The 18,480-nt window shown below is 32.5% G+C and overlaps 1 protein-coding gene across 1 annotated transcript in view; it reads right to left on the bottom strand.

Annotated features, from left to right (window-relative positions):
- Nucleotides 1–359: 359 nt before the first annotated feature.
- Nucleotides 360–18,480, bottom strand: part of LOC134696622 (eukaryotic translation initiation factor 5B-like) — a 90,487-nt gene continuing 72,366 nt past the window's right edge. Inside the window, exons 25-26 of the mRNA XM_063558492.1 lie at nucleotides 9,203–9,364; nucleotides 360–636 (exon numbers count right to left, since the gene is read on the bottom strand). Coding sequence (XP_063414562.1) covers nucleotides 529–636; nucleotides 9,203–9,364 — 270 coding nt within the window. The 3' untranslated portion in view covers nucleotides 360–528. The remainder of the gene's footprint in view (nucleotides 637–9,202; nucleotides 9,365–18,480) is intronic.

Below are 18,480 nucleotides of genomic sequence, written 5' to 3'. Positions count from 1 at the left end.
AATCAGGCTATTTGTGAAGCAAATTGTTCGTTTGAAATTTTAAATAGAAACAAAATCTGCAAATTTAAAAACATATTTTGTGTGTGTGTGTGCACCTCCTGACTTCAGCCTTGTATGGACAGTTTTAGTCATAATGTTTGAAGATATTTCATTTCAAAGCCAACATAAATGACCTGACAAAAAAAAAATTGGAAAAGGACTTCATGCAGTAAAATTTTGATCTTTTAAACTTATATTTTACTGATTGAAGCTTAGTTTTGATGCTTGAACAGCGATTGAGGGAAACAAAACTTAACATTTTCCATTCAGCAGCCCAACCTGCCAGAATATGAAAGATAAACAAAAGCACTTTGGGCATGATATTCAACTTAAATTCAGGGCCCAACCAAATATTCAGTAGCCTGGGGTATTGGGCCCCTGCGATTCTCTTTCCCTGCTGATTCTTAAACCATAGTTTGAACTTCTGTAGAAATTCATTAAAATAGATACACAAGATCACGTTTTTACAGAATTGATGATATCAATAAATCACAAAATTTGAAAGAGTTTCTTCAGTTCAACCATTAATTGCCAGTCAGACTTCTGCATGTCATCTCTAAAATGGTCCTTCACAGCATCAATGGACGCTCTCGATATCTGAAAAAGATAAGAAATAAAATTTTATCAGAAGTGATATTCCACAAATCCCTAGGAGTAACATTTATGTATGTATTAGATACACCCATGAAGGCTTTAACCCAATTGGGTGTTTCTAAGTAACACCATGATTATTACATGGTATCAGTATTTTTATTGTACAGTTTTGAGTAGCAAAAGTTACAGGATCAAGACAGAAAATTCTGCATCAGTATTAATTTATTGAATTCAATACTTTTAGTTATAAAGGGCTGATAAGAACATTCAATTTGTGATACCCAATGAGAACTTGATCACGGTTCATAAAGGAGGGACGAAAGATACCAAAGGGACAGTCAAACTTCAAAAATTCATAAATTTCGTTAATTTTTTACGTTTAATGTGTCAATTGTTAATAATTGAAGTTGTCTGGTCAATATAAAATTTATATTTTGAATCAAATGATGCTCATGCTGTTAGAAATGTAAACGCAAACACTCAATCAGATGCTTGTTTTTCCAATACTTAATGGTCACTGCTTACAACCATTAGCCCCCAGTTGATAAACTCTCGAGTATTATCGAGTATTATCGAGTATTATCGAGTGATTTCATAGTTTTTGCTAATTAGATTAGACATGCGCAGTTAAATGTGAAACTGGTGTATTAGGATGGACTCCTTTATTCAGAAGAGTTCCAATACATAATGGGCAAAAATGTGAGATTAATGATTATAATTTGAGATAATGCTGTATACAAATAATGCATTCAAAAATTTAACGCGAGATGTTTTTTTTTAATTATGCAACATTGCAAAAAAATCTAAATTTATAGTATATATCTGCACTTAAAAACTTCAGTATGAATACACAATGATATATACAGGTCATATAAAAACCAAAGTATACTTAAATCAAAATAAAACTGCCTATATTTAGATAGGTAAGCAGTGGGGGTTGTAAACATCAAAATGACATTAATCCTAAATGTGTAAATATTGAACTGTGTCAATATCATCGCTGAATAGTCAAATCTCTTAAGTTTATTTAAACACCCGGACTCCGTCATTCAAGCTAAGACTGGCTACATTGACTTAATCGGACTTTAATTCTCTAACAAACATGTTTTGAATACACAAGACTGAATGTGATGTCCCCCTGCAAGCTAACCAAAAAGCCTAAAGACAAAATGATGGTTTGTGGTTAGATATTGTTGTTTTATCAAGGACAATATCTCCAAACAGTGCATTTAGGCCATTGGTAAGATCATATCTGTCAACTTGGAAATATTAAGTAGTTTAACCATGATCATTAGAAAACCAGTGATTCAGATAGTACCAAATACATAGTAACTTTTATTTTAAATTTTGTAGCACACTATTTCACGACTGAGGAACTCATTTGAATATCAGTTCAATCGATCTCTATACTGAAATTTATGCACAAGACTTCTGAATATTGCAGCAAAATGTCTTTTAATGGTGCTTTTAAGTTACTTTCAAGAGCGAGTGATATTATTAGTAACCATAGTGTGCTAGTGACCTAATACTATATAAGTAATTTCAATATGGGGTGAGAGCGAACTTCCCATTGCGATCTAAATCTAACTCTAACTCTAACCCACAACTTAATCCTAATAATAGTCCTAGTCCTAAATAGTATTGCTAACCTAACCTTCATCCTAAATGGAACACAAATGGACTTGAATATGAAACACACATCAGGCCGAAGCCAGGAATTTCCAAGGGGGGGGGTCGTCAGAACCCCTCGAACCCCCCTGGATATGGGCATGCACATTGACCTAATATTATACAACCTCATATTAAAATTTCACTTCAGATCCATTAACAATAAATTTTAGACCCTGTGATTGGCGAAACAAATTAAAGACAAACTCCTCACATTTCTTAAAATTCATGATTTATAAAAATTAACCATTTCTATCTGAAGCTGCCGTCAAAGGATTAAAACTCTTGGTTAAACAGTTCTCACGATAAATGAAGTTCTATCATTTTTTGGTGTTCAAAACTAGACTGTACTTAAATGTAAATTAAGTACATTGGATTTGAGGTAGTGCCATGAAATAACACAAAAAATAATTAACCCATTACAGTATTTTACAAGAAATCAGCTTGACCATTGAATAAGGTGATCTATAATTGATTATATCTAAATCCTTTGGTCAATGGTGTATAGGTGTCACCTTGGCAATAAAACCATGTGGTTACTGGTATATTTTTTTTTGGAATTCAGCAATTTGAATTTCAGATAAAATTTCAATGCTAGATCCCTCTGGTGCTTTTTATTACATAACTTTTAAATATTACATTTGAAATCACAAGGCATATATTCAAGCGAAAGGTTATCCCAAGGATTTTGTCTGCTATAAAGAATTACATAATCGTATCTTTAATAGTACTTTTCAATATAAAATTACTCAAGCTGAACAGCCTCAGAATAAAAACACTTAAGACCACAGGTGCACAAAAAGGACCCATCAAATAAATCCCAGATATGATCACCGGTGTCAACTCTATTCTTCTTAGAACACAAATTTCTTAAGTGGACTAAATCCCGGACAAGAAGTACTCTAATGACATCATTACTTGTGGGCTGAAGAAAACCACAAAGTTCCTATAAACCCTAATCCTGTTTGAATAATTTCCACAGCGAACTTTTCTTTTTCCTAAACAGATTGTATAGTACTCTGTTATTATCCAACAGATCATGAAATCTTAAATAAAATCTAATAACGCAGCTAAAAGTACCAAAGAACCCTTTAAGATGGTGTTATTTTTCTGGTAGTTTGAATTGAGGGAAATGCCCTTCATAAATTGTGTGTAACACATCCACATACAGATTAAATTTATGTATAAATTCCATAATTGTGTTACAATGAAGCATATGGATGATAAAAAGTCGAATTATTTACTACATTAGTACTGAATTAATATTTATTGTACATTTTATCAAGTATTAAATTGGCTCCCACTCCTTGCCTAAGAAGATCATAGTAAGTGCGTCACTTGTTCATATATTATTAATGGGACAATTAATGCAGCTCGATCCTTTCCTTGTATCTATATGTTATCACTCAAGTTTTATACACATAAATCAAGAATTTTCAAGTTTATGGATATAAATTAATAAGGGTAGAAAACTGAACAATTTTGCCAGTCATTCTAAGAAGGGACTAACCTTGTCCTATGATGAAATTATTTAAGCTAGGCATAAAAATGATGAACATTTTAATCAAATACAAAAATAAACATTTGAACATGACATTACTAATAAAAAAATTCTATATACAATAAAATTCTATTTGCTCAGGTCCATTAACATCTATGCATTATTAAAATTAATTAGTATGTCAAATAAGAGCAACAACCCATTTTTTGTACATATTTACTAATCAACAGATTTTTTCACACCCACTCACTCCCTACAAAGTACTTAGTACTTAATGCTACCATGGGATATTGAAAAATTTATACAAATGTCTCTGCAATTATATCAGAAATTATTCAATTTTAAATATTTGATAACAAACTTAGAAGAGATAATTGTCTGTTTTGCTCAATGAAGAATGACATTTGAATAAGATAAACACTAAATTACAAGCAGTGCAGGTAGCCTTTGGTTAATATCAGAGAAAGGTTACAAAGTGCTTGGGACTAAGGTGGAGGAAGCTATAATTTATGCTTGTGCACCAATATTTTAAGTTTTAGTTTATTTACACCATAGGTACACTATAGGAGGGCAATAAGGGCGGATCATTATTAATGTTTCCGTAATGTTAAGAAAGAGATGAGTGAGTTCTCACAGCGTGGACAAGGACGTTTGATTCACAAAATATCATTCTGATGTTGTGAACAATCAATGGGAAAAACTCAATTGCACAATTTTTGTAGACAAAGGCCATCATCTCTTGAGAAAAAAATGCCTACAAAACTTTACAATACCTTAATATATTCAGGTATATAAGTAATTTTTATTCAAAAATGTGTGCTTGTGGACACTAATAAAAAAAAATGACTAATGCCAAAGCGTTATGGATTGGAGGTAAAAAGGAGGATCTTTCTTGCAGTGAAAACCAGTACACCTTTTCTAATTATAATGTTTTGCCAAATTACATTATTTTAGACATTTCTGTCCCCTATTTTGACTTTTAGCTTCTACAAATTTACTATCAGAGACAGATACCAATTTTTTGAAAGGAGAAAAGGAGATGATATATTTTCTAATCTAAGGGGGGTAAACATTCTCTACCCCCTTCCTGAATCTGCAACTACCTATCATATTTAGTAGCATCTTTAGTCTTTACTATCAAGGAACTGACATATCAGCGGCTGATCAAGCCATTTGGAAAAGGGGGGGTTCCCAACCCAGGACAAAGGAGGGGTTCCAACTATATGTCCCCATTCAAATGCATTGATCGTCCAACAAAAAGGGAGGGTTCCAACCCCAAGAACCCTCCCCCTGGATCCGCCACTGCATATCTATACAAACATGTCTATTTGTATATTTTTATTTTTTCAATTTGTATACAGTAGTAAACAATCTAATTAAAGTTAGTTGATAAATGACATATGTGTCTTTTATCATTCTGCACCCAATAGTTCGATAAGTACCTGTGTATGTACTAATATCTGGTAATATATAGTTGTTTGACATTTTGAAGCAATTTACAAGTCAGTACACATGGCTCGTATCAGTGACAAATCATAGTTCAGTACTATTATTATTATAATCAACATAATATCTCCCGTAATATCTCACTTCATATTGCTATTTCTGTGCAAAAGGCAAACAGGGACAAAATATTTTATGTCTATAACTATACATCATATACTCTTGAGACTATCATCTGATGAATGATCTGGGATCTCCAGTAATATTCTGATTAAAAGTCAAGTGGAATTGGTACTATAAATTAAACCACAGCTTAACAAGTTATTGTGAAGTTTTGCCTGAGCAAATTAAATGGAGAGCTGATCAGTTTAATTGCTATGTACCAGGATGATTAAGTCAAGTGTAAATGTTGACTTTTTTTTTTATTTGATATAAAATCTTATATGTATAGTGACAAAATATATCCATCTTATTCTGCAAATAGATAATATTAAAAGTAAACATCTAAACTTGAAGAACCTTTTAATGAGCACTCTAGCATACCTCATCTGCAACCCCCATTCCCCTTATAGAAGGGGAGAGCTTATAATGACATGCTAGATAGTCTTTTCTTTTCACTCTTTAGTTTTTTTGTTATGATTTATTGTCTTACAACAATAAAAGTGAAAGTCCTATCCCAGGAAGATTTAAAATTATACTGAATTTGTAGTCACAGTGACCTTGACCTGAGATTTTTGAGTTATACGTTAAAAGTCATCTCACTCCCAAAATATTCTAACATATATCTCCAAGTTTGGTTCCAATACCATGCAAGTTTCTGAAGAGTTTTCAGTCTATTTTTTGTTACTATGACCTTGACCTTAGAACAAATGACCTCAAAATCATTACTATGACCTTGACATTAAACAAATGATCTCAAAATCGAAAGGAAACTTCCTCCAATTAAACTTGACCATATGATATATCCAAGTAGGTCTACAATAGGATATCAGACTAAGAAGCATCAAAAAGCCAAAATAAACGATGGACAGACCTTAATAAAATATTTTCCTTGTTACATAGTTGAGACAGAGATATTAAGAATAAATATAAACGAGCTATATATGTTTCTGGGCCTTTGTTTTGTTTTTTAAAAGTATTGGAACTGTTTTCATTGGCCCATTCAAAATGTTCATAGCTTTGGGGACATTGCTGTTTTAAGATAATGCACGCACCAAAGAAACTTTCTCATATCCTGACTACTGAGAGGTTAAATAAAAAATAAAATATTCAATGAATTATATTTCTTCACAAATCATTTTTATATGACACTGTAAAACCTTAGACAACAAGTGTGGTATTCTTCAGACTTCCGCACCGAACCCCAAAAAAATCTAATCAGGTATATAAATAGTTCTTTATTGGCGTTTTTTGTGTTTAATTTCCACATAATTAAATTCGACAGGAGCATTCATGTGTCGAACATGTAGTAAAGAGGAGTCCATTATCCTACTATATGGTGACAGTTTTCCTGTCATTTCCTCGTATTTTACCTGTACACACAGTAAATCGCCTGGCATGCCATGTCATCAAATTTTCGTTAATAATTAATTAACCACTTGTTTGATTAAGTCTCATTCAAAACTGTCATTCCAAAGGATATGAGCCTGCCTTTAACAAACTTTAACAAACCATGTGTAATTTTAAAACCTTCAATCACTTGTCAATCTTAGCCTTACATAATTTGTATATACCACATGATTTTATTAATTTACTGATTTATGCTAATCTAGACAATATGATTTGACAAAATATTAGATGAGTTTTATTAGTCATAGTTTACTTCAATAGAAATAATAAATAATACTTGTATTTACTTCCACATGTAAGACCATTCACTAATTTAGTTTTTTTAACAACCACAACAGGTTTTCTTTGCTTAAAAGGAAATCTTTCATGTTCATCATAGTTTTTACTTTTGAAAGAAACAGAATTAGATAAGTTGATGATCTGAATGCAAACTGTGTAAAGAATCAATGTCCCCCATAAAAAATGTGTGTACCACCTCAGAGGTTTTGAGGTAGCATGTTGGCTTCCTGTGTTAAAAGGACATGCGCTTAAACCCTGAACTGGTGAAACTAAAGATTTTATTTGCTGCTTTTCTGCTTATCCTGTTAATCCTTTAGCATTTAGAGTAAAGATCAACTGACTCGAAGTCAGAGTACCGATATTATGTGTTCAAGATGGAAAGCTGTATACACAAACAAAGTCACAGAACAAAAGAGAGGCCAAGCAACATTTTACAGAGAAATGTATTTATACAAAACCAATGTTGCAAAACAGAAGAAAATATGTCATTGCAAATGAATCCCCTTGAAATTATTTTATTATTGTGAGAACAAAACATTGGGTAACAGTTGACTGCAATATCCAGTTCTTAGGGGAAACATGTTATGAAAATAGTAAACAAGATCAAAAATGTATGCGACTGTCATAAAAGTGAGAGGTTTAGCACTATAAAACCAGCCAGGTAACGTTCTATCCATCATTTTCTACATTTGTAAAGGTCTGTACTAAGTCAGGAATATGACAGTTGTTGTCCATTTATTTAATGTGTTTTATCCTTTGATTTTGCCATTTGATTAGGGAGGACATCAAAAGTTCAATGAAGGATAAAAAACTTAATTCAAATAGTTTTTTCAGACCCCCACACCCCCTCTTTACTTAATTTGAGAAAAATTGATTGACCAAAAGGGATATATGTAAAATCGATTTTAGATTAACAAAACTTGCAGCAATGTTGACCCCCCCCCCCCCCCCAAAAAAAAAAACCAAAAAACTATTTGATTTAAGTTTTCTATCCTACATTGATCTTTAGATGTCGTCCCTTAGTCCCTTAGGGACTTTTCATTTGGAAATTTATTTGGAGTTCATTGTTTTTGTTATTTTACTTTATCCTTGGTAATTTTTTGTTTGTTTATCAATAATCGATGATTGGTCAGTTTTAAAAGTTAATTTTAAAGGAAATACAAATTAATGATCAAATATCTAAAACATTTCTTAACGGTGTCAGTTTTGTATATTAGTATGTAATTGATCCTGTCAATCCTTTTCACTAACTAGAACATTACTAACAAGATCTAGTTAAATTCCTTTGTACTGTTTCTACATGTTTTACACATACAAACATGCAATAAGAATGTAGTCTACACTGATAATAAATTCTTATACATAAGGGGTCTATAAATGTTAGGTTTTGATGAAATATTTTTCTAAATTTTATTAATTAGTCTGATATAAAATTAAAGAGATGTGCCATGAGTGCCAATGACACAATTATCTAATAGAGACCAAGGACAATGATGTAAACAGCTATAGGAGTATAGGTCAATGTAAATTTCTGCTGATCAGCCATATAGTAAGCTATACTAGATCCAAACATGACAGAATAGTCCATTCTATGTACCTGTCCCAAGTCAGGAGCCTGTAAATTCAGTGGTTGTCGTTTGTTTATGTGTTACTTATTTGTTTTTCGTTAATTTTTTACATAAATAAGGCCGTTAGTTTTTTTCCTTTGAATTGTTTTACATTGTCTTATCAGGGCCTTTTATAGCTGACTATGCGGTATGGGCTTTGCTCATCGAGGGCCGTACGGTGACCTATAGTTGTTAATGTGTCATTTTGGTCTTTTGTGGATAGTTGTCTAATTGGCAATCATACCACATCTTCTTTTTTATACTGTGTGTTTTTCAAAGAAAATAAACAAATAATGAGTGAACAAGCTTTGCAAAAACCCAGTTCATAATATTTTTTAAGAAATATTTTCTACAAGTAAATATTGTTGTTTCTCAAAAGAGTCCATAAGATTAAATATCCTGGTATATTAAAATATCTCACCATGGAGCAGATTGAAAGTCAAAATTACCTAATCATAATTCATTTTAGAAAAGCAGGCATATACTTTACCAATTGACCTACCTTACTATATAACAGATCTGTGTGGTCAAAATGTCGCCCAAACATTTTAGGTGAGTCACCAGAGACAGCTTCTATCTTTATACACACTTCCATTCCCTTTCTGGCAATGTCCACAGGTTTGTTGTTATTTTCTATACTGGATATGTTACCAATATCAAGAAACTGAAAATAAATTAAAACATTTCAGTCAGGATAAACTTAACAAAACTTAATAACAATTTCATTTGGTTTTATAACACTCTGTAATCTCAGCATTACAGTTAAATAAAATTCACATTGAACACAACATGCTTTTGAACTATAAAATTACAGGCTCTAAAGAGCCGGAGTCCCTCAAGTGATTAGAAAAGCTCACTTGGCCCTTTACTGGTGAGCTAAAAATGAGACAACCTTCCACCAGTGATTTTAGCAACAATACCCATGCTGTATGGTAATCTATAAAGGGTCAAGACATGAACAAATGTGAAAAACTTCAACCAAAAAAACAACAGGCTGATTTATTATAAAATAACAAAGAAGAACAAATAAAACAACAACCACTGAATTATAGGGCTCTGAATGTGGAAAAGCACAAAAAAATGTCATTGGTCCCATTCCCCAATGATAAGTGTCTGTAATCATTGTCTGTTCAATTTATTGATAGTTTCCAATAATATACTTATGTCAGCAACATTTAAATTTACTACTTATAATATTCATATGCAGCTGATATAAACTTAACAATCCTTAAACATTTAATTCTTTACACCTTGACTAATTTTGTGGCCTGAGATAAATGTCTTGCAGTGTTCTGAATTCAAAGACCATGCAATTAATGATGACGATTTTATTCTACAAGCCCAATTGTCTGAAAGAAAACAAAAATGTTCATTCTTTTTTATCCCCTTCCAAATCCAACCTTTCCTTAACACAGTATAAAGTAGACAGACTAAAAACATTTGTGGTTTTGAGATTAAGAAACAAGGTTTATAGTATCTTTTATAATAAGCTTTACATTTACAGACAAATCCCTGATAATTTCTTCATTACATCGTAAAAACTTCCCAGAATTCCCTTCAAACTGTACTCAAATGACCACCTACTCAGAATAGTACCATCATCATCATCATCACATCGTAAAAACATTGTATGATCTATGGATTATGTCTTAGACTAAGTACAATCAGAGTAATGATGTCATTTCAGTAATTAGTCAAGGGCAATTAGTACATAAGATTTCATGCATTGGTATACCACAGCTATTCCTTTATCAGTAAAAATTTGGCCGCAGGAATGAAACATTTGATGGTAAATCTATCAAGACAAGTTCAAATGATAAATATAAAGGTTTGTTATTCACTGCAGACAAACGGTGCTGAAAAAGGTCTCAAAAATAGTGTTTTCCCAGATTACTGTGGTTAGCAAATTACTGGGAATACCCTGACAGTTAAAGCTCAGACTAATCATAGTCTACTCATATTTTGACTTGCGAAAGTCAGAATCCGTTAATTGTGAAACAATGAATTTGAACTTCTACACACAAGTTTTCAACTACTTTTTCTCCATAATTAAGCAAAACATTGTGAAATTTCAAAAGAAAATCGACATTTCAGGGGGAATAACTCAAAATATTTCAGGGCAGAGTGGTCTTGATTAAAAACAAGGGTGGCCAAAGGTAATAAAACACTCCTTTGAACCTAGGGTTCTGTTTTACATATGGTGGCCATGTTTTCATATGAAATGAATAAAATAAAGATCATTTGAAGAGGACATGCCATACCACATTACCTCAAAATCTATGTCGTCTCCGGATTAAGGTTCATACAAGCTTTAAACTACATGTTTTGTGTAACTTCATTTCGGTGTCATTTTGGTCTCTTGTGGCCAGTTGTCTCATGGGCAATCATACCACATCTTCTATTTTTATATTCATGTGATGGCATAAGTATACATGGTCTAAGATGAGATAAAAATGTAACCACAACAACTAGAGACAAGAAACCTGACTTGGTGCATGTACATAAATGCCTATCACAGCTAGGAATATGAGTACTAGGTCAACCCTGCTTTTATTATCTAGATCAGTTGATTCAAGTACACATAGCTAATCATGACAAACTTTCTATTGTTGTGAAAGGTATCAAACACACCCCATACTTCATAATACATGTAGACAAATTATCATGACACTAACTGAATAAAACTCCTTTTAACTTGGAAAATCAAAAGACATGCCTTACTTCTTACTTAGATAACTTGCATATTGTTGTGACAATAATTGAACATATACAGACAGTGCGGAGAATTAAAAGACATGCCTTACTTTTTTCTTATACAAAATACATATTATTGTGACAATAATCCACGGATACAGACAGTGCATATGCAATATTTACCAAGGAAGTAGTCTTTATCATTGCTAAACAATTATGATGCTGACTACTTTGGAATCATTTTATTCAAAGTTGAAAGAACTTGAGAGTACACATGGCTGACAAACTTTCTATTATTGTGAAAGGAATCCAACACACCCTCTTCTCTACTATACATATAGACAATTTATGATGACACTAACTGAATACAACTTCTTTTAACCTGGAAAATCAAAAGCCATGCCTTACTTCTTAGTTAACTTACATATTACCGAGACAATAATCTAACAGAAACACACAGTGCTGCTGCCATATTTACCATGGTATATAAGTCTTTATTATTCAAATTACTATCATTCTGTAAATTTTCTATAATGGCATGCGACATAATTTTGATACCAAATTCTTTAAAAGTACTTATATTCAAAGATACTAGTTTTCAAGTACAAACATACCCCCCCCCCCTTTCCAAAAAAAATATATGTATTTTTGTTTACTTTGTATGTAGAAAATTCTGTCACAACAAATTCATCCTTATTATTTGTCCATATGCCTCCATGCCCTAGTCACAGTTATATTCTAACATTTCCTTGTTATATATAACAGTTCACTTCATAATGAACATGTGTAATCATTTTCTTGATGTGACCTTTAACATTCATAAACAAAAAATTTAACCTACCTTAAATTTAAAACTTTAACCTGATGTGGGAACAACTGACTAACTAAAAGACCCCCCCTCCCCCCCTTAAACACAACTTATTGTCCTGAACATACACCAAATACTAACCAAAGGACATTAAGCAACCAACAATCAATCATAACTTCCAGACTTAGGTCAGTCTCTAAATAACAATTTGTTTAAATAGACAACCATATTTTGTTGTAAGGAATACCAGACTGACAGCAGTCACTTGACCTTGACCCATTTGCTTAGTTCAATAATTGCCATATTCATGTACTAAGGTTAGTTTTTCATCTCCATGAGCTAATACTTCATTATAAACCTTCTTCTGACGTACATGAGAAAACAATAATGCATGTACTAATATCACTACTAAATGGATTGCTTAATTTTTTTGTCCCAACCAATTTTCATGAAGTGAAGAAAAGTTTATTTCATTGATACTTGAGTGTGTACTTATTTTTGGTAAAGTTTGCATACAAAACTAATGAAAAATTAAAATTTCATTGAACACAAAGATTTAATCCACTAAAATTAGTACTCCACTAATCATGAATCCACAGTATCCTCCTTCAAAACTACTCTTTAATAATAAACCTTATTATTATAATGTAACTTAAACAAAGTCATGAAAGTTGTGACTTGTCAATGGTACCTAATTGAGAACCTTACCCAAGGACTTGTATTGAAGTGCTTGTATGACACGAGGTTTTTGTAACTTGATCGAGAGACATTTCCTATCAATTATACTATTGGACACTAGGTCTGTAGAACAGGAAGTTTTATTGTGATGTAATATCATGTAACACAGAATTTTGTCATCGACAGTTCCGTAACAGCAGATGTAAAAAATTCCCACAGTAATTAGTAGGATGTACTCTTGCGAATGAAGAATATTTTCGTAGAAGATCCTGCAGATTCTTGAAACTTGTAATTGTATGTACTTTTGTCAGATCTCAAGTCTGTGTGGTCAGTGTATTATTTCTTTTGCACAAAAGTACTGTGGGTAAGTCCCACTAAAAGTAAAAGAAAATACAACTCTGTACTTTTAATCAAATTAGACCCCCATTTCACTGGCAATGAAATTGGATCGTCTTTATTTGAATTGATCTTAAAAAGACCAGTTCGTGTTTACATTGCACAAGCAAGACTGATAGAGATCGATCTTATTAAATCCAGTGCGTTTACACTACAACTTAAAAAGAACTGGTCTGACCTTTATTTTCCTATCTAAATATAACACACACCTGAAAAAAGATCGATCACGATCTATTTTAGCGTTTACACTAAAAATAAAGATCGATTCAAATCAGATAAAAATGAGAATGTAAATGGGGAATGTGTCAAAGGGACAATAACCCAACCAAAGAAAAATACAACAGCAGAAGGTCACCAACAGGTCTTCAATGTAGTGAGGAATTCCCGCACCCAGAGGCGTCCTTCAGCTGGCCCCTAAACAAATATATACTAGTTCAGTGATAATGAAAGCCATACTAATTTCCAAATTGTACACAAGAAACCAAAACTAAAATAATACAAGACTAACAATTTGGATGTGAAATACCTGAACGTATAAGAAGTCTGCATATTGAGCTATATTTACAAATGATGTCCTTATACCGATGATTAAATTTAGTAAATGTTTTGACTAGTTTGTGATATCGAAAAACCCTGGTGTAATAATTTTTCAGTAATATATAAATTTCTCTCGTTAAAATCTAAAACATTGTAACATACACGAGCAAATCGTACAAGTTGAGATATATAAACACCGTAAGATGGTGACAAGGGAACGTCACCATCTAAAAATGGATAATTAACGATAGGAAATGAAAAATCATCTCTTTTATCATAAATTTTAGTATTCAGCTTTCCATTAGTGATATAGATATCAAGATCGAGGAAAGGGCAGTGGTCATTGTTAGTATTAGCTTTATTTAAAGTAAGTTCAACAGGATAAATTTCTTTAATATACATACTGAAGTAGTCATTATTGAGAGCCAAAATATCATCCAAATATCTAAAAGTATTATTAAATTTGTTTATCAGATGTTGTTTGATGGGTCTTTGCTTATTTTTGTCATAAATTGTAACTCATAACAATAAAAAAACAGGTCCGCAATAAGTGGTGCACAGTTAGTCCCCATTGGAATTCCAATAATCTGACGATATATGGAATCCCCATTTTTTTAAAGCCACCTCTAGAGGTAGACTTTTTAAGTGCGATTGAAAATCGATCTTACCAGTTTATACTGGACCAAAGATCGATCTTTTTTTAACTAAGATCGATCTTTTTTGTCAGTGTAAACAGGATCTTAGTTATGCATGTCTGTATATTTGTGTAGTCACAGAAATAATGCAAAACTATTTTAAACAAGTGAAACTGCGAGCTACTGCTCACTGATGATACCCCGCCGGAAGTAAATAATATTAATAGTGTAAAAATATGCAAGTGTTTGGTAAACAGGAAGTTGTCGAGTGATGAATCTGAAAAACACATCACACGGTATAGCTGACTTATATAAATCCTGAAACCAAATTTCAGAAATCCTTGTATTGAAGTTCCTGAGAAAAATGTGACGAAAATTTTCAACTTGGCTATCATGTGTAAAATCATACAAGTGTTTCGGTAAACAGGAAGTTGTCAAATTGATCAATCTGAAAACGCATCACACGGTATAGCTGACTTTGAAAACCCTGAAACCAAATTTCAGAAATCCTTGTATTGTAGTTCCTGAGAAAAATGCGACGAAAAATATTCATGGGACGGACGGACTGACAGACAGAGGTAAAACAGTTTACCCCCCCTTTTTTAAAGCAAGGGTATAATAAGGACATCTTTGATAGTTTCTGTTATATCTATTCACCACTTTTCTATATATCTTGATATATTTAATGAATGGCTATTATTTATTTTGAATTTATTGAACCATAAAACTAATTTTTGACTCTTCACATTATGTAAAATGTGAAGAGTCAAAAATTAGTTTTATGGTTCAATAAAATCAAAATAAATGATTGCCATTCATTATAAATAAATTTCTATCAAAAATAAGTCTCAAAGAACTTTTTATATTATTTATATTAACAATAACAACGTACACACAAATTGGCGTATGAATATACAACGTTAGAGTGGGCGTGGCGCCATAAAAATTGACAACATTAAAAATAAAACTAATAATTTAACCAATCAGAAGACGGTAAATACACCAAATTTATTTATTGATAGTTGAAGACTATATGTTGCCTTATTCATGTCTTTTGGCTCTTTCAAAATTAAATTTTATTGTTGTTTCATTGATCTTACCCTCTTCATTTCCATTTCTTAAAGTCAACATTCTATATATATTTCTTTTGAGATTAAGCTGTTTGCTGGAATTGTATATTTGGGTTCTTGTTCTGTTCTAATAAGATTTGATTTCAGATTTTTAACAGCCACACTTTTCTTGTAACATTTCATTATGTATTAAAGTGGACATTTAAGCAAATACCAATGAGGCAGTAGTGGCGGATCCAGGGGGAGGGTTCCAGGGGTCAGAACCCCCTTTTTATTGGACGATCAATGCATTTGAAAGGGGACACATTGTTGGAACCCCCCTTTGTCCTGGGTTGCCCCCCTCCCCCTTTTTAAAATGGCTGGATCAGCCCCTGAATAGCAACCCAACCACATAGAAAACCTAAAAGCTTTTAGAGGTCAATGAAGGTAGTTTAGTAGTCTTTCTCAACACAAAATACCAATACTAAAACACTGTCATTCATGAGTGTATATAGTTTATGGGGGTACTAAGGGTATTGATGGTGCAATATTACATAACCAGAAACTTCTTTTAGATAGAGACACATTCATAATAGCTTTTGACCTTGACTCTTCTGTTCAGTGTCTGATGTTTTTTGTTTGGATACATAATGCATAATGCATCAAAACACAATGAATGCAATAAATCTGTCAATGAAATGGTATATAGAATCACTTGCAGGAATAAAAGACATTTGTATTGAGATTGGCACTTCCACAATAGAGGGGTAAGGGGTACTTTACCATCATACAAGTAGGCAATAACTTGTGGTATTGTACAGAAGACATCAGTCAGTAGAATGCTTCAGTCATTTTACATAAGGGAGCTACCATTTGATTTTTATGGGGGCGCTAGGATGAAAAATTTTGTCCTGCATTTTTTTTTAGTTGTAATCTCTGTCCTGCCTTTTTATTTTTCACTCTATCCGGTCCTGCTTTTTTTTTTTAGTTTATCCTGACTTTTTTTACAGTAATTGTCATCCTGACTTTTTTTTTTTGCAAGTGTCTCATCCTGCCTTTTTTTTTATTCAAAACTCCTGTCCTGCCTATTTTTTTCAAATTTTATCCTAGCCCCCCCATAAAAATCAAATGGTAGCTCCCTAATACTGTGGTACTAATGTAAGTCTTAATGAAGTGATATACTATTATCATAGTAACTAATTTCTATCTGTAATAAGTACTTTTCATTCTAAGTTCTTCGTTAATTGGATGCCATCATACTTTAATTATCATGTGACTGTCCTATTAAATAACTCTTCTTTTGTAAAACCCCTCCCCTACCCTTTATACAGTAAAGTACTCCTCAAATTACCATAAAATATCTTTCATGTGTCAATGTCATAACATGAATGCAATAATTATTATCATACCTTACTATAGCAACCACTTGTATAATTAAATTGTCATTGCATCATGCATTTCCTTCAATTAAAAACGATAATAAAAGTAATCCCCTTTCCTCAACACACTGCACGTAGGCAAAGCAACTATTTATGCTGAAAATACAAAAAGTAATCCCCTTTCCCCAACAAACTGCACATAGGCAAAGCATATATTTACGCTGAAAATAAAAATTAATCCCCTTTCCCCAACAAACTGCACATAGGCAAAGCAACTATTTAGGCTGAAAATAAAAAGAATTCCCTTTTCCCCAACAAACTGCACGTAGGCAAAGCAACTATTTAGGCTGAAAATAAAAAGAATTCCCTTTTCCCCAACAAACTGCACGTAGGCAAAGCAACTATTTAGGCTGAAAATAAAAAGAATTCCCTTTTCCCCAACAAACTGCACATAGGCAAAGCAACTATTTAGGCTGAAAATAAAAAGAATTCCCTTTTCCCCAACAAACTGCACGTAGGCAAAGCAACTATTTAGGCTGAAAATAAAAAGAATTCCCTTTTCCCCAACAAACTGCACGTAGGCAAAGCAACTATTTAGGCTGAAAATAAAAAGAATTCCCTTTTCCCCAACAAACTGCACGTAGGCAAAGCATATATTTAGGAATATGCATAATGCAACATAACTCAAAACTGTTTTCTTATTTCTGCATGTTGATGAAACAAATAGTTTCTCTCTGTTTAAGTGGGAAATTTATTTTACATCACAGGGAGGGGGAAACCATTGTCTCCCCCACAAAAGATGAATGATTATTACCACTTTTTCTAGTTTCTTTTCAAACAAAAACCAATTCAGACTTTTGTTCTTGACATAAATTTTCCAGAGCCAAAATCTAGAATGAAGACTATAAGTTGTTATATCTTACTATGGCTGGCATGTCTAGTATGTGAACTAAAATGCATGACATATGTCTATCCTGTACTAATTAATGACTGAAACTGTTTCCAAATCTTCCCAAGGACAAAAAAAAGAGGAGAAATTCTCATATTTTCAGCGATTTATTAGATAAAGAAATGCATGGAAATCTTGATACAATGCCTAAGTCTGATTTCTTGTTTTAATTGAGCCTATCAATACCTTATATCAGTGCCAAACACACTATTAACCAGTCATAGTAGGAAGTCAGTGTTTACCTCTTAGGATGCATCTGTTTATTATTTTTACACGAGATAATGCTGCAAGTGCAGAAATATCCTCATCTATCAAAGAACACTGACTATCTCCTCCTAAAACTCGGGCAATAGGCAAATACATGCTGGTTCATTTGTTTTACATAATATATCATCAGTGCAAAATGTGTTTCTACTGATATACAATGACTACTGTATTAGATATGTGAAAAATACTTTTTGAAGGTTACAAGACAGCGATTATTCATAAAGTTATTCCAAGTCAGGAATATGACAGTTGTTGTCCATTTTTTTTATGTGTTTTATCATTTGATAAGGGCCTTTAAGTTTAGAATTTTCCTCGGATTTCAGTATTTTTGTGATTTTACTTTTTTTCCAATAGGGTGACAGTAGTGCTCATTCACTGCTCAATAATT

The sequence above is a fragment of the Mytilus trossulus genome, chromosome 14 (assembly GCF_036588685.1).
Source record: "Mytilus trossulus isolate FHL-02 chromosome 14, PNRI_Mtr1.1.1.hap1, whole genome shotgun sequence".
NCBI classification, from domain to species: Eukaryota; Metazoa; Mollusca; class Bivalvia; order Mytilida; family Mytilidae; genus Mytilus; species Mytilus trossulus.
The sequence above is the reverse complement of the archived record's forward strand: the minus strand, read 5'-3'. Positions and strand labels throughout refer to the sequence as shown.